This window comes from Sprattus sprattus (assembly GCF_963457725.1).
Source record: "Sprattus sprattus genome assembly, chromosome: 3".
Taxonomy (NCBI): domain Eukaryota; kingdom Metazoa; phylum Chordata; class Actinopteri; order Clupeiformes; family Clupeidae; genus Sprattus; species Sprattus sprattus.
The window spans coordinates 46,087,811-46,109,486 of NC_137922.1; the positions used below are offsets into that span (position 1 = coordinate 46,087,811).

A 21,676-nucleotide genomic window follows, 5' to 3' on the forward strand; every position below is an offset into this window, starting at 1 on the left:
TTCAGACGCACAAATGTGCATAACTTTTTACAATTAATCTTTAACAGAACTTGGTGGCTTGAGGAGTACTTATTGAATGTTTCAATTATCTTGAAAGCAAACAGCTAGGTAGGCCTTAACTTAAAACCATAGAACATTTTAAAAATGCAAAAATGTGAAATTATCACCAACCATGAAGTGTTGTTTTTAGTGAAAGTAAATCATTGGCTACACTGTTGCATGTAATTTCAAAGTCAAGATCATGTTTATTGTATCACAATTCAACATTTGATGTTGATCACTTCACTACTATATATCCTTATTATTTTTATTTAAACAAATGGACCTTACAACTGGCCTCTCCCTTAAAGACTGAACTCATGACTACACAAACAATTATGAGGCCTAATGACCTATCTTTACTTTTAAAACTTCTCTCATTAACACTAGGGGTGCGATATGGGCAAAAAAGAATATCTCGATATTTTTTTTTCATTTTGACGATAACGATAATTAGACGATATTTAAAACAAATGTGATTGGAATTCTCAGAGTTATACCTTCTTGGAAATTACAATAATGGGCACAATGTTTAAGGAAAACACTTCTTTATTGTCTTTAAACAAAAATAACTTAATTAAACTGCGATGCAGAAATATTGAACTCTTGAAATAAAGTGCTCCATGCATCCATGAGAATTATTGCACATCAACAGCAGTGATTATGGCCTTATTAAACTTAAAATTCTGTCCCGGATTGTACAAAAATACAAATACATGAGCATTCGAGCATGGATTGGGACGATTTTTTCTGTCCGAGCCCGGCCAGGTCCGACAGAATAGTAACCGAGCCCGGACCCAGTCCGACAGGCATTCAAATATTTTTTTTTTTCGAATCCGAACCGAGCCAGAAGGAATCAATCTCAACTGTTCATAGTACTAATGCCACATTGACGTACGTTTTTTTTTATGAATAGCCTGGCTTTATTAAACTGAGGCATCAACAGTTAAATGCTCTCTCACACAAACAAGCGCTGTTAAACGCACAAGCGTGCACAATAAGGCCAATACGTATATTTAAATTAAATGATTGACATTGCAAGAACGTTTAGTAAAATGGTGCGGCTCCTTTAAGAAGAGCACGTACAGGGAGGGAGAATGGTGACGCATAGTTTGGATGCAGCGACAAAGATTTATGTGCTGTAACAGTGTTAACCAGTATGTGAGTAACGTGAGTTTTAATAAAGCATAGCGTGTGTAATGTGTAGCTATTTCATTCCGTTTGCTAAACTTTCCTGCTGTCTGTTTTTACTAACCAGCAGCAGACGTAACGGGAAGGGAATTAACCCGAAGTTAAAAACATGTAGGCTAATCTACTTCGGCCGTGGAGCATTTTACTCCCCTGCAATCTCCAACTACGAGACAGCCTCCGACAGCAGGAAAGGTTAACAAACGGAATGAAATAGCTGCACATTACACACGCTATGTTTTAATACAACTCACGTTTTATGCTATACCAACGGAGGCACAACAGACATCACCATGCGCTGCCAGGACTGCGTTCATAACGTGATATTTGTCAACAACGTTGTCAAGTGCCCCTTTGATGTCATGGGCCCTGGGCAAGTGCCCAGTTGCCCTAATGGTTAATCCGGCCTTGATGCTAGAGGTGCTGTCTGCTTACCCTACCAGAGGTGCTGTATGCTAACCCTGCTAGAGGTGCTGTATGCTAACCCTGCCAGAGGTGCTGTCTGCTTACCCTGCTAGAGGTGCTGTCTGCTAACCCTACCAGAGGTGCTGTATGCTAACCCTACCAGAGGTGCTGTATGCTAACCCTACCAGAGGTGCTGTATGCTAACCCTACCAGAGGTGCTGTATGCTAACCCTGCCAGAGGTGCTGTATGCTAACCCTGCCAGAGGTGCTGTATGCTTACCCTGCTAGAGGTGCTTTATGCTAACCCTACCAGAGGTGCTGTATGCTAACCCTGCCAGAGGTGCTGTATGCTTACCCTGCTAGAGGTGCTTTATGCTAACCCTACCAGAGGTGCTGTATGCTTACCCTGCTAGAGGTGCTGTATGCTAACCCTGCCAGAGGTGCTGTATGCTAACCCTACCAGAGGTGCTGTATGCTAACCCTGCCAGAGGTGCTGTCTGCTTACCCTACCAGAGGTGCTGTAAGCTAACCCTGCCAGAGGTGCTGTATGCTAACCCTACCAGAGGTGCTGTATGCTAACCCTACCAGAGGTGCTGTATGCTAACCCTGCCAGAGGTGCTGTCTGCTTACCCTGCTAGAGGTGCTGTATGCTAACCCTGCTAGAGGTGCTGTATGCTAACCCTACCAGAGGTGCTGTATGCTAACCCTGCCAGAGGTGCTGTATGCTAACCCTACCAGAGGTGCTGTTTGTTTACCCTGCTAGAGGTGCTGTATGCTAACCCTACCAGAGGTGCTGTATGCCTGTGAAACAGCAGTGTTTTAGGCTGACATCCTGACGTGGGTCATCATAAAACAATCACTGACATGGCATAATTCTACAACCTTTAATGATACATCATTCCTTCACATAGAAAATACTACAGCCATTAAACCCTCTACATTTCATAAAGGTACACTTCCAATACAATACAAAAATATATACTGTCTATTAATGAACAATGTGGAAAATAAGGGCAATGTCTTTACATGTTAATGAGACATTCTGAGGATGTCCTAAATTTCTGGACAACCGGACATTGTCCTGGTGTTGGCCCCTGTCCCAATGCACGTGGATTAAGTTAATCATGTGGCACTTCATATTTACTTGGACAAATTGAACGCATATTGTCCTGTTACAGTTTATGTATGCGACACCTCCTAATTCAAATTAGAACAGTCTGTTCACTTACATAGATATACATGACACTTAGACCTAGAAAGGATAACACCCCTTAAAGAAGAAAACAGCCTTTATTTCATGCCCCCTCTCAGGTGGACGGTGACCTGGAAAGGTTTGGGTGCTTGTGTGCCGCCAAAGACCATGCCATAGTCAGGAACACCCATTTCCTCTGGCCAGACCAATCGGAAGCGGCGCAGCAACGTGACCAGGATGAGAAAGAGTTCCATGCGAGCAAGCCCCTCCCCAAGACACATACGAGAACCTGTGTGAAGAACCAGAAGACATACTGCAGTAATCACCATACTACTTCACATACTAAACCAACCCGATGACATACTGCAGTAAACACCACTGGATTCACAACTAATTCACATTCTTAACCATCCCAATGATATACTGCTGCAAACACTATAGGATTCACAACTACTTCAAATACTAAAGCCAACCCAATGATATACTGCTGTAAACACCATAGGATTCACAACTACATCAAATACTAAAGCAAACCCAATGATCAACACGGGACAAGTTACTCTTATTCATTGAAGTACAACATCATTTTAAATAATGCCAGAAATAATTTAATATTTGGGCTACCCGTAGAGAAGGGCATGAAAGCGTCAGGCTTGACAAACTCTCCCCTCTCGTTCAGGAAGTTATCAGGGTTGAAGTCATGCGGGGACTTCCACTGGTCTTCCTCATGAAGTGCTGAGGACAGACAAGGAATGATCATCGTGCCCTAGAGAGAAAGAGAGAGAGAGAGAGAGAGAGAGAGAGAGAGAGAGAAGTTGAAAGAAAGGAAGTTAGGGCTTTGTGTACTCCCATTAGTAATCCAACTGCATCAGATGCAAGGGCAATACTCTACATTCAACAGGTAGTTCATCAGATGCAAGGTCAATACTTGTACAATAAGGTTTGCTGCAGTCCGTGGGTAATTTTCATGTTTTTTTTTACTATACAGGGGTGGTGGAAGTGCAGGCTCACGAGTTTAATGACTGTTTAATGACTTACCAAAATGTAGCCCTATGCATGCGCTGTGTTTTTTGTAGGGGGGGGGGGGGGGGGGGGGTTGGGCAGGCATTGCACCCCCTGGCATAATTTAGAAATATTTTAAGTTGCACAAATCACACACAGCAGATAGTTTACGTAGCTGAGCGGAGATGCTCACCGGGCTGTCACGCATATAACTTTTTTTAGGCAATATTTAGAATGATGCAGGGTTTTTGCTCTGAAAGTTGGATATCATTAAAGTTTTTTTTTATCATCCGTTGCAAATGCCATGTGTGTATAATAATATTCTGAATTAAAGTTCATAGTTGTGAAAAAAAATGCTTATGATTGTGTAATCAATTCATTGGGATGTGCATGTGGGCTATAGTGGTTCACGTTGCTGTGCTCACAATTTCGGATCAGCATATTTTCGGAATACGAGTTCTTGGAATACTGGGCTTTCGGAACATTGACATGGCACCGATATGCTAGTATTAGTGTTCTGGGTCTGTACCGGTCTGTACTGGGGTGTACCGGTCTGTACTGGGGTGTACCGGTCTGTACTGGGGTGTACCGGTCTGTACTGGGGTGTACTTGTCTGTACTGTGGTGTACCGGTCTGTACTGGGGTGTACCGGTCTGTACTGGGGTGTACCGGTCTGTACTGGGGTGTACCGGTCTGTACTGGGGTGTACTTGTCTGTACTGTGGTGTACCGGTCTGTACTTGTCTGTACTGGGGTGTACCGGTCTGTACTGTGGTGTACCGGTCTGTACTGTGGTGTACTTGTCTGTACTGGGGTGTACGGGTCTGTACTGGGGTGTACTTGTCTGTACCTGTCTGTACTGTGGTGTACTTGTCTGTACCGGTCTGTACGGGTCTGTACTGGGGTGTACTTGTCTGTACTGTGGTGTACCGGTTTGTACTGTGGTGTACCGGTCTGTACTGTGGTGTACTTGTCTGTACTGGGGTGTACGGGTCTGTACTGTGGTGTACTTGTCTGTACTGGGGTGTACGGGTCTGTACTGGGGTGTACTTGTCTGTACTGTGGTGTACCGGTTTGTACTGTGGTGTACCGGTCTGTACTGTGGTGTACTTGTCTGTACTGTGGTGTACCGGTTTGTACTGTGGTGTACCGGTCTGTACTGTGGTGTACCGGTCTGTACCGGTCTGTACTGTGGTGTACCGGTCTGTACCGGTCTGTACTGGGGTGTACTGGTCTGTACTGGGGTGTACCGGTCTGTACTGGGGTGTACTTGTCTACTGTTACCTTGGGAATGCTGTAGCCCTGGATGTGTGTGTCTGTGGTGGTTGTGTGGAACACACTCAAAGGAACAGTATCTGCCACTCTCTGGGCCTCGTGGATCACAGCCTGGACGTAGGGCATGGCCTGCCTGTCCTCAAACAACACCTGCTCACGAGAGCCCAACACTTCATCTATCTCCTGGTAGCAGCGTTCTGAGTGCATACACACACACACACACACACACACACACAAACACACACATGTTCAGCATACCCACAACACATGTCTTTACAAAATAACCCTGTATTTGATAAAGGGGGAGTTTTACCCTGTATGTGAGGATGGGTCATGAGGTAGAGTGTTGCTGTCCTGAGGGTGTTAGAGGTGGTGTCTGTCCCTGCAAGCAGCAGGTCAAACAAGACGGCCACTAGCTGACTGTCGTCAAAGGAGGTACCTTTATCTGCCCTCTTAAGCGCGCGCGCACACACACACACGCACACACACACACACACACACACACACACACACACACACACACACACACACACACACACACACACACACACACACACACACACACACACACACACACACACACACACACTCAAACACAAACACATCAATACAAACACACACAGCTTTTACTAGGACGTTCAGCATGGCATATTCATATTCTCATTTGCTAACTAATTCCGTCCCACACACTCACTTTCTCCATCTCGTCCAGATAGCAGTCGATGAGGTCTCTAGGCTGGCCTGAAACCCATGAGTCTTTGTGTTCACTAACCACTTTGAGTATGTGGCTGTGTATGCTGCTGGTGACATAAAAAGCCCGATTGAATGGCAGAGGGAATCTCCTCATGAACGGAGCAATTTCATAGATCTGCCTCAAGGGGGAGGAAGAGGCCACATGTCAAAACTGTAAATTAATTTAAGCAAAAAAATGAAATTCATGAATTATCAAAATATGATTCTGTAGTGGCATTAACCTATTTTGTTAAAGCAGACACATTCCTGCTTTTTGCAGAACAAATATCACTATAAAAAATATTATTAAATATAAGTGTGAAAGATACCATTGCCCAAGGGTCAAGGATTAATTTAGTAAATTCCACGAGCATGACAACGAGTTCCTTGAAGTAAGTATCATCATAGTCAAATCGAGAGCCAAAAATAACGGAACAGATGATGTCAGAGGCAGCATAATGGAAGAGATACTGGGGGTCCATGGACTTCCCTAAGAGAGGGAGAGAGAGAAGGAATGAGAAAGAGAGAGAGGGATACTATGTTTTTGATAGAGACACACAGATCATATGTTTTGATACACTCTCACACACACACAGGCAGAGCAAGAGAAACAGGGGGAAAGAGAGAAAGAGTGAGTGAGAGAGAGAGAGAGATTTTGTTTCAGTCATGTCTGGTGTTGTGCTGTGTTGTTGAGGCTCAAATCATGCAGGAAGCCCTGATATTAAAGGTTTGTCACATAATACTAAAGGTCATTTTTATGCAAACAAACAAAGCATTGTTTACGTTCAGACGTGTCAACTCAAACTATGGGTCTCCTCAAGAGCGATTACACTTGTTAAACAATGTTTTTGAAATAATTTTTCATAAAAATAGCAGGAAATCAATCATCATTAGGGCAGCATTAGGGCAGCGGCGAAACCTGTTCAAATTTGTGAGTAAACAACTTTGCTAACACAGTCAAACATCAAGCAAGTGCAAGACAAGACATAGCAGGACAGCAAATAAACGACTTACTAATCCAGCAGAAAGATGGCTAGCTCTGAATTGAAATCGCTACCCGATCCTAGGCGCACATGCTCAGACACAAATGACCGGGCGGCTCCAGAAATCCTACAGACCGCAGTAATTTCCCTACAGACCCCGATGGCAATGGCGGAGAGGCCATTCTCCATTTTCAAAGTAATTGTAGCGGCACAATTTTTTTCAAGCTGTTATTTGGAGGTAGAATTGTAACACAGTGTTACTTTAACTGCTTTTGATTAAATGTAATTGTTAAGTTTACAGCTGCTCCTAGATAGGAGTGTGTATCAAAGCATACAGCAGCAAAACATTTATCTACAGGAAAACATTTTGCATTATTCTGTATCCTAATGGACAAAAGCTGCATTGCAAGTTGAGGAACCTGCATGTTTCTCCATCTCGGTGCAGATGTATCGGGTCTCTTCCAGAATCTTCTCCTCCATGGTGCGCTTCCCCATCCCAAAGTTACGCAGTGTGGTCAGGGCAAAGCGCCGGTGCTCTTGCCACTTTGGACCGTAATCTGCCATAATCACTCCTGCAAAATACATGTGTTTAATCATGATGCACAAACACCAAACTATTTAACATTTAAATACATTGGATTTAAATAAATCTGTGTGTCTGTATGTTTCCGTGTCTGTTTACCTTTGCATTGTGTGGTATGAGAAATCAACATGTGATCTGGTCGTCCAGCAAACTCTGTGGCTCTAGTAACCAGTGCTTCTCTGATGACCTGCTGATTGGCCAACACCACTACAGGACGAGGACCAAAGTACAGACTGTATACAGGACCATAGCTCTCTGCTAACTAAAAACACGCACACACACACACACACATACACACACACACACACACACACACACACACACACACACACACACATACATAGGATTCAGCTGGGTTTGAAGTTTGGTGCTATGGTATTATATATGACCCACTGCACATGAGAATCATAGCTATATTGAAAACATTCCACTGTAACTGTTGTTGAAGGTATCAGAGTTTTTTTTTATTATACAATTTGACTGTACTAGCATTCTACTGGTGGTATGTTTTACAGTTTTACAGTTTTTTCTAATCACTTTCGTCTCAATACCGTATGTACACATTCCCAAAGAAAATAACACATCGAGCATACCAGTAGACTATGTGAACCAAACTGTGGATACTTGCCCCTATGCTTAGATACAAATGCAGTCAATGACCACGTATTCCGAAATTCCTGGATACCTCAGTCAATGTTCACTACAAGCAAAACGCTGTGCAACTACAGCATTTTTTGTCGATGTTTAGAGACTCTGTTCAAAACAGTTAACTTTCAGTTCAAAACCTAACTTACAGTAATTTAGATCACAGATGGAAAAATGCTGTATTTAGACAGACAAATTAAGTTATTTACTTTAATATATTTTAGTAGAACGTTTACTTAGACTTCTTACTATCTCTACAGAAGGTAAACATAGATGTAGCTGTTCCTGAAGAGTTGTTTCCACTATTACAGTGCTATATGTAAGTCATAAGCTATCAGTGAAAGACAGTATTAGAATGTTACCGTAAATGCGAAGTTCAAACGAGGACAGAATGGATCAGCATTTGGGCTACAGCAGACTTCTAGTGGTGTTACAGAACTTTGGTAGACTGTATCTTGTGTATGATGTACAACTGTATGTCATTTACTGCATTGGAAATACTGCAGTAAATACGTAGCATATTCATGCCTTTTTGTTGTGCTGTAGTAAGCCTATACAGTGCAGTAACACGTGCAATTTTAGCATATGGCTGCAGTGAATGCAGAATGCAGAATCATTATTATTTTGCAATGCAACACTACTGTCATCTATGCCAAACTGGAGGATACAGCAACATGGTATATGCAATTGGCAATGCTTCAAGTTGTGAGTGTTTTTTAGGTCATTGTACTCTGAGCGACATTGCAGTAATACACTGCCTTACAGATAACTTCTAGCAGATACACTTAAAGAAACAGTATGCAATAGTTGTCCACCTTTTAAAGCATGTTTTATAGGCTACAAGTACTGGTATCATCTTAAAATTATAAATCATGGTATATGGCATATTAAAGACAAATAAACACACCTGTCATTCAAACTGCCTAGACCTCTACACAGAAATGTAAAAAATGAAAATGCTTTCCCAGTAAGACCTTGCCAAGTGTACCACTACAAATGCGGGTTAGCATGCTAGCAAGCTATGTACTGTTCATGCTTAGAAGGGTTTTTGCCATTTTAAATTGTGCTGGATAATGTGTTTACCTGAAATTCTGTCGTGGGTTTTGTGTTTGTGTGTGTGGGTGAGGGTGCTTGTGTGTGTTTATGTGTGTGTGTGTGTGTGTGTGCTGGTGTTTTTACCTTCTTTAAACTCTGTAGTGGGTTGTGTGGGCTGAGCTCCAGTAAGTTTCCCAGCAGAGGAAGTGCTGTGGGTCCAGGAGGAAAGTTCTTCGGTCTTCTCACCCTGAAGAGGAAGAGGAGGAGGAGGAAGACTCCAGAGCACAACAGGAGCAGAGAGCTCAGCATGGTGACTGAGTGTGTTTGTGGTGCCAATCTGTCTGTCACTCCACTCCACTGTATTTAACAGCTGCTGTGTAAAGTCTACCATGAGGAGAGAGAGGGAAGGGGAGGTGCAAAATAAATATAAATGACTCAGTAAGTCTTCATACCCTGGTGCAGGTGTAATTGTAACTATAGCAACAGTTTTCTATTACAACATTGTATCATATTGCACTTTAATCCAGTTTGGTTCAGAGGATTTCATTAACGCAAACAAACTCTGTTGAACCTCTTGTCGGAACATTTGTTATCTTGGCACAGTTTTTCGACAGAATTAAAGACACTACCTTTAAACACACTAAAACAGTCTGTGCTGTTCTGTTGCAGTACTTTCCTTTGAGTTCATTCGCTCATTCTGTAATTTGGTGAGCAGGCCTATGTTGTGTGATTTGGTGAGTAACCCTTTGTTGTGTGATTTGGTGAGGAGATCTATGTTGTGTGATTTGGTGAGTAGCCCTTTCTTGAGTGACTTAAGGCCCTTGCATGCTTCTAAAGGGAGCATGAATTGCTAGGTGCTTACGCGTTGCGTTGGGGGTGTTGCCAAGCAATTCACACCCAGAACAATAGGCTTGCGTAAAATGGCGCAAGTCTAGAAAAAGGGGCCGACGCACGCAAGACGCTTACGCCTCTGAGCATAAACCAAGCTTTAGTGAGCAGGTCTATGTTTATTTTATTTGGTCAGCAGGTCTTTGTTGTGTGATTTGGTGAGCAGGTCTATGCTGCGTGATTTGGTGAGCAGGTCTAACTTCTTGTCTGGCAGTCAGGGTAAGGTGAAGGTCTTCTTGGCACACATGTAGGCTGGAGTTGTTTCCTGAACTGAACTCTGCAGTGTGGAGTAGTTTAGTGGAGCAAGAGTGTGTGTGTAGAGAGAGAGAGAGTGTGTGTTGTGTGTGTGTGTGTGTGTGTGTGTGTGTGTGTGTGTGTGTGTGTGTGTGTGTGTGAGTGAGTGAGTGAGTGAGTGAGTGAGTGAGTGAGTGAGTGAGAGAGAGAGAGAGTGTGTGTGTGTGTGTGTGTGTGTTTGTGTGTGTGTGTGAGAGAGTGTGTGCATGTGTGTGTTGTGGCATAACGAGAGGACGTGTGGTAGAAGGGCATTATGTTCCTCTCCTGGAATGGCTACCAAGCCACAAGATGGCTGCAGGGTAAACTACATCTCCCAGAATGGACTACTCAGACAGGGACAAATGCCTCAGGCCTCTGCTTAAAGCTGGAGCTCAGGTGAGGGAGAGGGAGAGAACAAAGGAGTGGAGATTGTTGTAGCGAATTTACAACTGTTTCCAAAAACTTAGAGATAATATTCAATCAGAGTCAGAAGTCCGGAGTCCGATAAACTGAAGTTTTATTTAGTCCTGCAGACAGATCATCCAAATATGAGAGTGTTGGTCCATGGAACAGCTCTGAATCTAAGACCCAATGCATTGTCTTTTTTACTCATAATTCGTCAGTTTATGCAAGTCATGGACATCACCTTATCTAAAAATGACCCAATCAGAATATTCCCTCATACTTTCACACATTTTATCCTCATTATTAGCCACTCAGAATATTCTCGCTCACCTGTTGCGAGGGGACTTTTGCTTTGGGGAGGAAAGATCCTCCTGCCAATTTTCTTGGTTATCACATGATGAAAGGCTATGTTTGGCCTTGACTGTGTATATGTCTTGTGTGTGTATATGTATGGTTGTGTGCGTATATGTGTATTTGTGTGATTGTGTATCCATGTGTGTAGGTGTGTGTGAATCTGTGTGTGTGTGTGTATGTGTATGTGTAATTGAGTGTTTGTTTGAATGTGTGTATGTGTTTATGTGTGTGTGCGTGTAAGTGTGTGTGTATGTGTGTATGTAGAAGTGTATATCTGTATGTGTGTGTATGTGCAAGTGTATCTCTGTATGTGTGTGTATGCATAAGTGTGTGTGGGTGTTGGTGTGTATGAGTGACCCCCTCCTGACTGCTTTGTTACTTTCCACTGCCCTGCACCTGCACTCTGGTTTTCATGCTTGACCTTACATGATACCCATTCCTGCACACGGGCCAAATGACAATTGTAGCTGCAATTCTGCTCTATGACCAGCACGGCACTTTTTGACAATGATAATTTTCAACAAGACACACAGCAAGCAGGCGGCATAGTTAGTGGCACAAACTGAGTTTGGCGTCTGAGGAACTTTGAGTTGCAACTACAGTTGGTAGGATTTAAGTTAGGAGCAACTTTATGAAGCCTACGTTTTGCCTTTGAAGAACTTTTATGTTTTGCTTCCTGAAAGACTTTTTGTTAGTGAATAAACCAGATTCTTCGTTTGAAAGCACTTTTGCCTGCTCTGTCCAGTTGTTTACGCACTGCCCTCCCCCGCTTAGTGGTAAAAACCTCTCATGATACCACAGTGTGTCTGTGTGTGTGTGTCGGGGGGGGGGGTATGGGTATGGGTGTGTGTGTGTGTGTGTGTGTGTGTGTGTGTGTGTGTATGTGCTACTACCTTCTTCAAACTCTGCAGAGGGTTGTGTGGGCTGAGCTCAAGTACGTTACCAATTAGAGGAAGTGCTGTGGATCCAGGAGGAAAGTTCTTTAATTGTCTTACCCTGAAGAACAGGAACAGGAAGAGGAAGACTCCAAACCACAGCAGGAGAAGATGACTCAGCATGGTGACTTAGTGTGATGTGTTTTTGCAAGTATGTGACTGTACATGCAGTAGGTTGTGTGATTTGGTGAGCAGGTCTATGTTGTGTGTGGTGAGCAGGCCCATGTTGTGTGTTTTGGTGAGTAACCCTTTGTTGTGTGATTTGGTGAGCAGGTCTTTATTGTGTGATTTGTTGTTTGATTTGGTGAGTAACTTAGTTGTGTGATATGGTGAACAGGTCTATGTTGTGTGATTTGGTGAGAAGGTCTATGAGAGAGAGAGTGTGTGTGAGAGAGAGTGTGTGTGTGCGTAGGAGAGAGAGAGAGAGTGTGTGTGTGTGTGTGAGAGAAAGTTTGTGTGTAAGAGAGAGTGTGTGTGTAGAAGAGAGAGTGTGTGTGAGAGAGAGAGAGTGTGAGTTTGAGAAAGATTGTGTGTGTAAAAGAGAAAGTGTGTGTGTAGGAGAGAGAGTGTGTGTGTAAGAGAGAGAGAGAGTGTGTCTGTTTGTGTGTGTGCGTGTGTGTGTGTGAGGTGTGTGTGTGTGTGTGTGGGGGGGGGTGTGTGTTGTAGTTCAGTGTAGACAGAATGTGTGCGTGAGACAGAGAGAGTGTGTGTGTAAGAGAGAGAGCGTGGGTGTGTAGGAGACAGAGCGTGAGTGTGTAAGAGAGAGTGTGTGAGTGTGTGTGTGTGAGAAAGAGTGTGTGTGTAAGAGAGAGAGTGTGTGTAGGAGAGAGTGTGTCTTTACAGTTAAGTTGGTCCACGCTTCACGCTTTCTTACATAAACATCAGGCGCTTATCTCAACATCTCCGTAGCACACTCTCTGCAATTCAGTTGTCCCACCCATCACTGGGTGACTGACAGTATGGGAGGGGTTCTCTGTCACCTCTCTCGATTCATTCACTTAAACCTGTCCATCGTCTCTCTCGCAAACTTACCTCGGCTTAAGTCCGCTACACAGTTGGATGAACAAGGAATTTAAGACGAAGGTAAGCGATGAATATATAAGTGCAGTGAGGGTTTGCAAGTGTTCTTATACATCGATACGGTGCAAATGCTTTTCATTGTGGGATGGGAAGCCTCACAGCAGTGAAAGTTCCGCGCATAGTTGAAACTTGTTCTCCGACCTAAAAGCAATGGCTGTCATTTTCTTTTGTTGACTCACACCTTAGGATGTGTATTTAGCCTACGTGACACACGTAGCCTACTGGAAGCATCCCGTTTAATGATTTTTTAACACCCTCGAAAGCAATGGCTTTACGTTGTTTTTAGTTGTCTCACACTCCCTATGAACTGTGTGGGTTCGTTGATCTGCAAAGTGAATTGTCAGTAACTTAGGCCTACGTTACGTGCTAATATATGACCATGCTATCGTACAATTCCATTTGTCATTCTGTTGATGGCAGATGTAAGCCCGAAGCCAGCTGTGCCGTGATCATAACAGGTTGTTATAATTTCGGAGACAGTTCGCCGTCAAGCGCCTGTTTGATGTGTTTTCCAGATGTGGGTAAAGCTGCTGTGTGTGCCGCCACACGAAATCGTGCCTTTCATCAGTGTTTTTTATAAAGCAGTTTGGCTCAAGCCCAGCCATTTTCAGGGTCATAATCGAGGCCAATGTCTCATCCAGAACCAAGCTGTTTCGGGGTGATGTTTTGTTTAAACCATGGAAAATACCCTCCCTGCATCCGCATTAGACTGGGGTAGCACTAGAACCAAGGATGCAATCCAAAAATTGGTTCAGGCCAGTCACCTTCGAAAAAAGGAAACGGAGGCCTCTATTAGAGAGAGAGAGAGAGAGAGTGTGTAGGCCTATGTGTGTAAGAGTGTGTGTGTAAGAGAGAGTGTGTGTGTGTGTGTGTGTGTGTGTGTGTGTGTGTGTGAGAAAGAATGTGTGTGTAAGAGAGAGAGTGTGTGTGTAGGAGAGAGTGTGTGTGTGTGCGAGAGAGAGAGAGTGTGTGTGTGTGTGTGTGTGTGTGTAAGAGAGAGAGTGTGTGTGTGTGTGTGTGTGTGTGTGTGTGTGTGTGTGTGTGTGTCAGAAAAGAGTGTGTGTGTGTAAGAGAGAGAGAATGTATGTCTGACTGTAGGAGAGAGAATTTGTGTGTGTGAGAGAGACTGTCGCTGGTCGTGGACATGTCACTGGTGTGAAGGCTGCACCCGCATTATCACAGAAATACTGCTGCACTCAAATGAAATATGACAAGTACACAGAGGCACTTGACGTGTGAAGTTCAGTTGCTCTATACCCATCAAAAGAACTGCGAGCCTGTTGGACTGGTTCTCTGTGTGTAGCGGATCTGTCGCGTGAGTCATTCTCTCTCGTTGCAACCAGTTCACTCTGGTCCTTTTTCGCAAACCTGTGATTTGTCCGGTGTGCCGCTACACATTTGCTCATGCCCATGTGCCGGAGGAAGGAGCACACCACTTTATTAACATTAATCCTTTTTACTTTTTTTCGAATTTTCTCCCCTGTGAAAACTCATCTCTGTTGAAGTGGATAAACAAGGATTTTAAGAGGCAAGGTAAGCGATGGGTATGAGTTCAGTGAGTATGCAAGTGTTTGAATATGTCAGAAGAATGTGGAGTATAGGCTAAATAGGCTAACTCGAACTCTGAATTGAAACACATCGCTGTGAATGAGTGCATTGGGAGGCTTTGATCATGTTCACCCTTATCTCTGTTAGCGAAGTTAAGGACACGCTTGAGACCGTGCCTGAGTGTCCTGCCCTTATTTAGGTTAGCAAAAAGGTTGATATAGTGCTTACTGTATTTCAACATAACTCACGTAACAGTATAATATTGGTATAGAGACACGCCCATATTGGTGTATCTTATTATAATCGACTATTACTTTGATACGTGCAAATGTTTTGTATCGTGTGATGGGGAACCTTTCGGCAGTGAAGAAGTTACGCACATTGGAATCCTCTCGCACCCTTAAAAGCAAGGCTGTACGTTGTTTTTAGTTGTCTCACAACTTAATGTGTATGAGCAATATTAACTTCCAATCAACTGTGTTAGATCGTTGATCTGCAAACTGAAATGATCAGTAATTTACGTTACGTGCTATACGACCATGTTATCGTACCATTCATTTGTCATTCTGTTGTTGGCACACGCAGTGGCGGACCTAATCATTTGGGGGCCTAAGGCGAAAACATAGCCAGGGGCCCTCTTCATCCGTCCTTTTAATGCAAAAAAAAGGGCCACCTCAAAGCAGGGGCGGACTGGGGGGGAAAAGTGGCCGGGAGTTGTCTGTCAGAGCGGCCCACTAATATACGGCGCGTTGCCCGCTCAATGTATGCAAAATACCCATACACTTAACATAATTTTGGATGATTACAAAGAAATAACATTATATATGTTTTTTAATAACATTTGGATCCACAAATTTGCCTGAATGGACACATGGAATAAAATGATACTGGCTATTGTAACACTCCAAGGTAGGTATAGTTTGCTAGATGAATATGCTTAACTCTGGGCTATCAGATGGTTAGGCCTATATGTATAACTACAGAGCCTTTAGGAATAAATGTCAGCAGAGAAAGAGTACACAATTTTTTTGATAATGATTAGGGCGACCTACATTAAGCAATATCATTTTTTTTGGAGGCTGATTAACTCATACAGCAATACCTTTTTGTATAGTAGATGGCAGCACACAATCAAAATATTTCCCCTCTACCTACATAGCTACAGTAGCTAGTTATATGGAAGAAAGTTGCATTCAGGAGCCTTCATAAGCAAACATGATTTGGCTCCACATTAAATGATCCCACTTTTTCATTATCCACATGTCTCAAATGTTGTATGATGCAACATAGCTTTACAGGACACATAAATGTCCAGTAACAACGTAAAGAAGGGGGCAACAAGTCAAAACCAACTATATTTATTGACTGATCTCGAAAGTATTGGCTTACAAAAGCTAACTAAGTCTTCACAAAGAAAATAACTCAGTGTTAGGGCAAAAAGCGAACATTCACACTGTACAACCTATGAAAAGTGACAGTGGTAGCCTACAAATAAAGAAATACAGACCGCGTTAGCCACTTCACAGCGTGCTAGTCATGATTTTCTTTCGTTCCAATTCTTGGATGTAGGGTTCCACCCTTTGTAGAAACCTGTTGAATCGATACATTTGGTGTAGGAAGTCCTAATTGTTTTGTTGTCAATTTATCTTAATTAGTACGCCGACAGAGAAAAAAAATCTCCTTTTCCTGAAAGCAGTTCGTCGCCACAATCGCCCTTAAGGTCCGCCGCCACTGGTTTGAACTTTGTTGTAGAAATGAACAGAACAGAACATACGATGGGGTGTAAACATCAGTGGTAATGGAAGTGTTGCATGCTGGGTGTGTGATTATGTGTGTGTGTGTGTGTGTAGGGGTGTTAAAGGTGTCTACGAGCGAGACACGCAAGTATTAGGCTAGAGTGATTAACATTTAATAACAAATAAACATAGTAAGACTGACAGAGGAGATTAGAAAATAGTAAGAAAATAGTAACCATGAGTGTGAATACAGGTCACTAGGAGTAGTATAAATAGCAGCCAGTGATTCCCATTGGTTGACATTAGAGGTATATAATGTATCCGGTTAAGTAAGGAAAACTGTCGCAACCGACGATATTTGCGGGAGGGCCGTTTGGTTATACGCTTGGGCCGTCCCATCGGCCCATCGGTGCCTGGGTGGGCAATTTATCATGGGCTTTCTGCTGGGTGAGGGCCTAACGCAGTTGCCTAGTTCGCCTCAATGGTAGGTCCGCCACTGGGCACACGTTAGCACTTATTAGTCAGCTGTGCTATAATTATATAGTTACTTTGTTAAGAGACCTTCTAGGTCTTTTCTGTTTTCTGTTAGGTTTAGTTGGGGTTCCTTTAACCATAGACATGTATAGGTAGACGCCGCCTCCACTGCTTCAGTCCGTTGCCTCGGCGAAACGCGTCGCCGCCATATTGTTACAGGAGCTCTCTGACGCCAGAGGTCTGTCGAACGTGTCAAACAACCGCAAGTTGCCAGGAGCTGCGGTTTATCTGGATACAAATCAGATAACCTTTTACATTTCGCAACCAATTTCATGGAGTATTCAAGGGTTTATGCTCTATGTGAAGTGTGTGAAAAAGATTTGCCTCTACATTACTTTGAATCTCGCTAGTTAAATCGCCAGTCATTCATGTGCATGGGTCTATGATAAACGCGCACCTTTCTTGCACAGCTCGTGCACTTTGAAAATACTGAGAAGCTCTATAAACTATCGAAATAGTGCTTCTTTAGTTACTACGTATTGACCATCATTAAGAGAAAGAGCATACATCAAATAGTGAAATACTGGCAGTCAGTGTGTTTTTCATAGTTTAATAGTTCCTTTTCAAGTAGTTTATATACTTAACATTGATTGGATTCTGACGCCATAAAAGTTGAAAATGTCAGCAAATGTCAGGACTAAAAGTAATTTTGTGTCATCCCAACTGCGCTTTCTGAGCTCACCCAAACATAGCCTATAGTATGCAGAGTAAGTTGTGTTAGCACCTAATAGTCTAAGTTACACACAGAAAAGCAATTTTCCTGCTTACATAAGCACATGATTTATATAAGGTTATTATGAATACAAGGCACTTGATTAATACATTCTTAAGTCATGAAACAGTGTTTCAAAATGAATTAATTCTGTTAATAGTTTCCATTCCATTTGATCTGATCGAGAGAAAAATATTCCTGTGATGTTCACGGACACTGCTTTTCTTTTTTTCAATAGGACTTCTCTGTCGGACAGCATGTTGATCTTGATCCTCATATCATGTTAGTATTTGCCAATACAATAAATAATGCATTAGTCATGTAAAAACATATGTACTAATAATACTACTAATAAATTACCCTAAATACAACCATGTTTCCACTCTCAGTTTTGCTTGCAGAGCTCTCGACCTCACTAGATGTAACACAAGCAAAAGGCGTGTTCAACACCACTGTGAAGTTGCCTTGTGAGAAGCCGTGTCGTGGTGTTGTGGAATGGGTGAAATCGACACCTCTTCCTTTCCAAACGATTGCTCACTGTGAAAACGGAACCTGTTCTGATCTCGGGAACAAAGCCACAGTCGGTCTCTCTGGGAACATCTCCCTCTTGCTCCCTCAAGTAAAACTCAGTGATGAGGGATTGTATGAAGGCCACTGTGATGATGAAGTTATTTGTGACTTCTCACTGAAACTTTCAGGTAAGTCAGACCTATGTACAATCTGCATATCTGATGTAAAATACTACGCATTGTCAAACACATTTTTGAGAGAGACTGTATAATTGTTAAAAATATAGATACTCCCCCTCCCCCACCTTTCAGCTCATCCCAGCACTGCGGAGGTCCGTATAGGTGATGCTCTGTCCATTGGTCTTCTAAGTTCAGAGCCAGTGAGAGTGATGTTCCGTAAGGCCAGTCACTCCACTGATGACTTGGTGTGTGTCGTAGAGGGAGCTGTGCCCTTATGCGTTAGAAAATACAGCAGAAGATCTTCTGTCCAGGACAACACTGTGACGTTTACTGACGTGACTGAATCCGATGAGGGAGTTTTCACTGTGAGAGACAGCAACACCATGCGAATCCTCAACACCGTGAAGCTTACCATTAAAAATGGGTGTAAGTTCTCTCTCACTCACTCACTCATACTCACACACACACTCACTCGCTAACACACACATACTCAAACTCAAACTCACTCACACTCACACTCACACTCACAATCACACTCACACTCACACTCACACTCACACTCACACTCACACTCACACTCACACTCACACTCACACTCATACACATCTGTGACACATCATAACCTTTTTATCTTACCCTTTTAGCAAATCCTCAGAAAACCGTCCCCTTGAAGGTTGTCGTTACTTCAGAAGGCAGGACCCAATCATGTGATCCAGGCTCACAGACAGACGAAGTGCCCCGTTGTGAAATTCATCACAAAACACCACACTCTTTCATAATGCACCAGACCATCCTATCAATTGAGCGACTGTTCACAGTAAAAGATCAGATGAATGAAGTTGTTAGTACTTTCAAGGACACCGTTAATGTGCCAGGTATGTTGTCTTTCATGCATAGTCACTGCAGTTGTCTGTTTTCACCTAACTTAATAACATTTTTTAATATCTGACAGTGTCTGGGATCAGTTATTTGTAGGGGGTGGGAGGGTTTGAAGTAAATGGAAAATAAATCGAGAAAAGAGTATAACTTTATTGTAAGTGTGCATACCATCTCACTCCACAAAAAATATGATTATTTATTTGTTTCTTTCCTATAAGCCTAGAGCCCTGGTCTGGACCAACTTCCTTCCTTTTACCTCTCCTGACATATATTCCTTTTCCACAGACCTTTGGCAGCTCTCCATTCTGTGGCAAATCGCTCTGTTTGTCGGGGGTTTCGTCCTGAACATGTTCCTCTGGCGAATCATAGCATTTTCCAAGAGAACATATAGTATGATAAGAAATAGATACTTTACCCCTCCAAACCCAGATGAGAAATGTGGTAAGTTGCTTGGTAGATTATCTTTCAGTGGTTAATATGGATGCAGTGAGATTTCTTTTGAGTTACCAGTAATGATGTTTTGGGTTTATCTTCTAACATTATCCATGCAGGGCTACCCCTGTTACCCTGCACTGGACAGCCACCCCAACAGACTGAATCAGCGCTGGACCCTGAGGCTCAAACAAAGGACAATGGACATTTAGAGAAAGTCGGTGCAAGTGCCAATACATTTCCTGCGGTATAATAGAAAACATCTAATCCACCATTGTCACCATTCACCCATTTATTATCATCACATCCATGTCATATTTAAGCAATAAGGTTCGAGAGGCAGTACGGTATCGTCAATAATGTACTTGTTCGAGGGAGTTGTTAGGCCCGACGCGCAGCGCAGTACATTATTGACGATACCGTACTGACTCGAGTACCTTATTGCTTTTATAACACGGTTGCCAGCGACTTTATAAATATTAAGTACAATTAAAGTAAACAGTAAGCTGCCTTTCAGCAAAAAAAAAGTTGTAGACACCAAACGTTGTGTATCGCATTTCAGTAGCCAAGAGTAAATAGTCCCCCTTTGTGTGGCTGTTGCTATGCAACAGACAAATAGCATTGGAAACTTCACGTCTGTTAGACCTAGCACAAAAGCTACGTGTGTTTCAATGGGTTTTTGGTCTAAGCGCTAAAAGTCACCTACAAATAAGTTTCAATACGTCTTTCAATACTCTGCAACATTTGCGTAGCACAGAAACAAGTAACCGAGTCAATTTAGACATATAAAAAGTCGTATAGATAGCTTAATTCACATGAAACATTCCCCACTACATTAGCCACAACACGCCGCCATCTTGGATAGATATTTCCTTTTGAGTGCGCACTGATATGGAACGCTCAGGTAGATGAAAACAGGTCGTACAGTTACTATACCGTTGAATATAGCACACCCCGGAACTAACTCTCAGAATGGTGGATTCCATCTACCCGTGTTATAATTCCATCTACCCGTGTTATAAAGTGCAGTACACGCTATGGTATGTCACATTTACTCTCCATTTCCATACACAGCCCTAGTTAATGCATACATACAATTACTCACACTTTCGCACACCACTCCAGTCCTGCTGCTTGTATGCGGAAGCATGCCCCTGAGGAGCTGTATTTTTCCACTTCCAGAGGGAGAAGGGAATTGGCATTAGGGGTGTTTGATGTGACGTTTGTTATGTATGTATGTTAATAATATGTGTAGTTTGTGTAAGATGTGTAAATATTGAATGGTTTTGGATGCATTTGTGAACTTTGTGGTGGGCTTAGGTATATATTAATTCCACTTCTTACTGTATGTATTCTTTACAACTAATGTGGGGATGGTTACCCCACTGAAATGGTTGGGTCCAATTGGGCTGGTTGGATCAATTAGGCCCAATGAGTAGTGTAATTTAAAGGGTGCATGAGGGTGGAAGAGAAGGAGTACTTCCATTTACTTGAGCCTTACTTCCTTGAACACATCATCCCCTGCACCTTTTTTTCCCACCACCCAGTCCAGTCGCCCCCATTTCCCAAAATGTGGGGTGGCCGCCTCGGTCCCTCGCACCCATATTAACAGGTCAGAGCATGCACAGAGAGATGCACGTGTCACAAAGAGTTTGGTGGAGCATATTTTTCACCTTTAAGCGGTTCTCAGCAGAAATATACAGTAAAAAGATGTAATACCAGCAACATTACCACCCCACCAGCATTACCATTACCAACATTACTCAGCCTTTCACTGGGGTTCTGATGTCTGGGTTGTGTATTGACGGCCATTATTGAAAGCAAACTCACTCTCAAGTTTTACCAACCATGTGACTAAGTGGCCTTATGTCATCATGATTTAGACAATCATCATTCTTGCCTTACCTCCAGCTGGGTCGACTAAAGCAGTGGTCTTTTTACAGGCCTCCCTAAAGACACCATCAAACAGCTTTAGTTTGTACAAAATGCATTTGCTCGAGTTCTTACGAAAACCAAAAGAATTGACCACATTACCTCTTAGATATGTTTCATCATTACACACCAGCGTGTACACACTGGAGAAAGACACAGCAATATCTTTTCTGGTTTTTTTTTCTATGTTTCCTTTATAAT

General features: G+C 42.8%; 1 protein-coding gene and 1 long non-coding RNA gene across 2 annotated transcripts in view; one reads left to right on the forward strand and one right to left on the reverse strand.

Moving 5' to 3' along the window:
* The window catches only part of LOC308362812 (uncharacterized protein), a gene marked incomplete at both ends in the record, with an annotated part of 15,236 nt that extends 5,849 nt beyond the window's left edge, over positions 1-9,387 (reverse strand). The window contains 9 exons of the mRNA XM_080835536.1: positions 2,934-3,113; positions 3,449-3,590; positions 5,110-5,297; positions 5,414-5,552; positions 5,795-5,968; positions 6,162-6,322; positions 7,235-7,387; positions 7,498-7,660; positions 9,223-9,387. Of these exons, the coding sequence (XP_080691662.1) occupies positions 2,934-3,113; positions 3,449-3,590; positions 5,110-5,297; positions 5,414-5,552; positions 5,795-5,968; positions 6,162-6,322; positions 7,235-7,387; positions 7,498-7,660; positions 9,223-9,387 (1,465 nt within the window). The remainder of the gene's footprint in view (positions 1-2,933; positions 3,114-3,448; positions 3,591-5,109; positions 5,298-5,413; positions 5,553-5,794; positions 5,969-6,161; positions 6,323-7,234; positions 7,388-7,497; positions 7,661-9,222) is intronic.
* Positions 9,388-18,917: 9,530 nt separating this feature from the next.
* Positions 18,918-19,905, forward strand: LOC308361610. Its single transcript, XR_013968557.1, has 3 exons — positions 18,918-19,107; positions 19,397-19,552; positions 19,663-19,905. It is a non-coding gene; the product is annotated as an uncharacterized lncRNA (long non-coding RNA).
* The last annotated feature ends 1,771 nt before the right edge of the window (positions 19,906-21,676 follow it).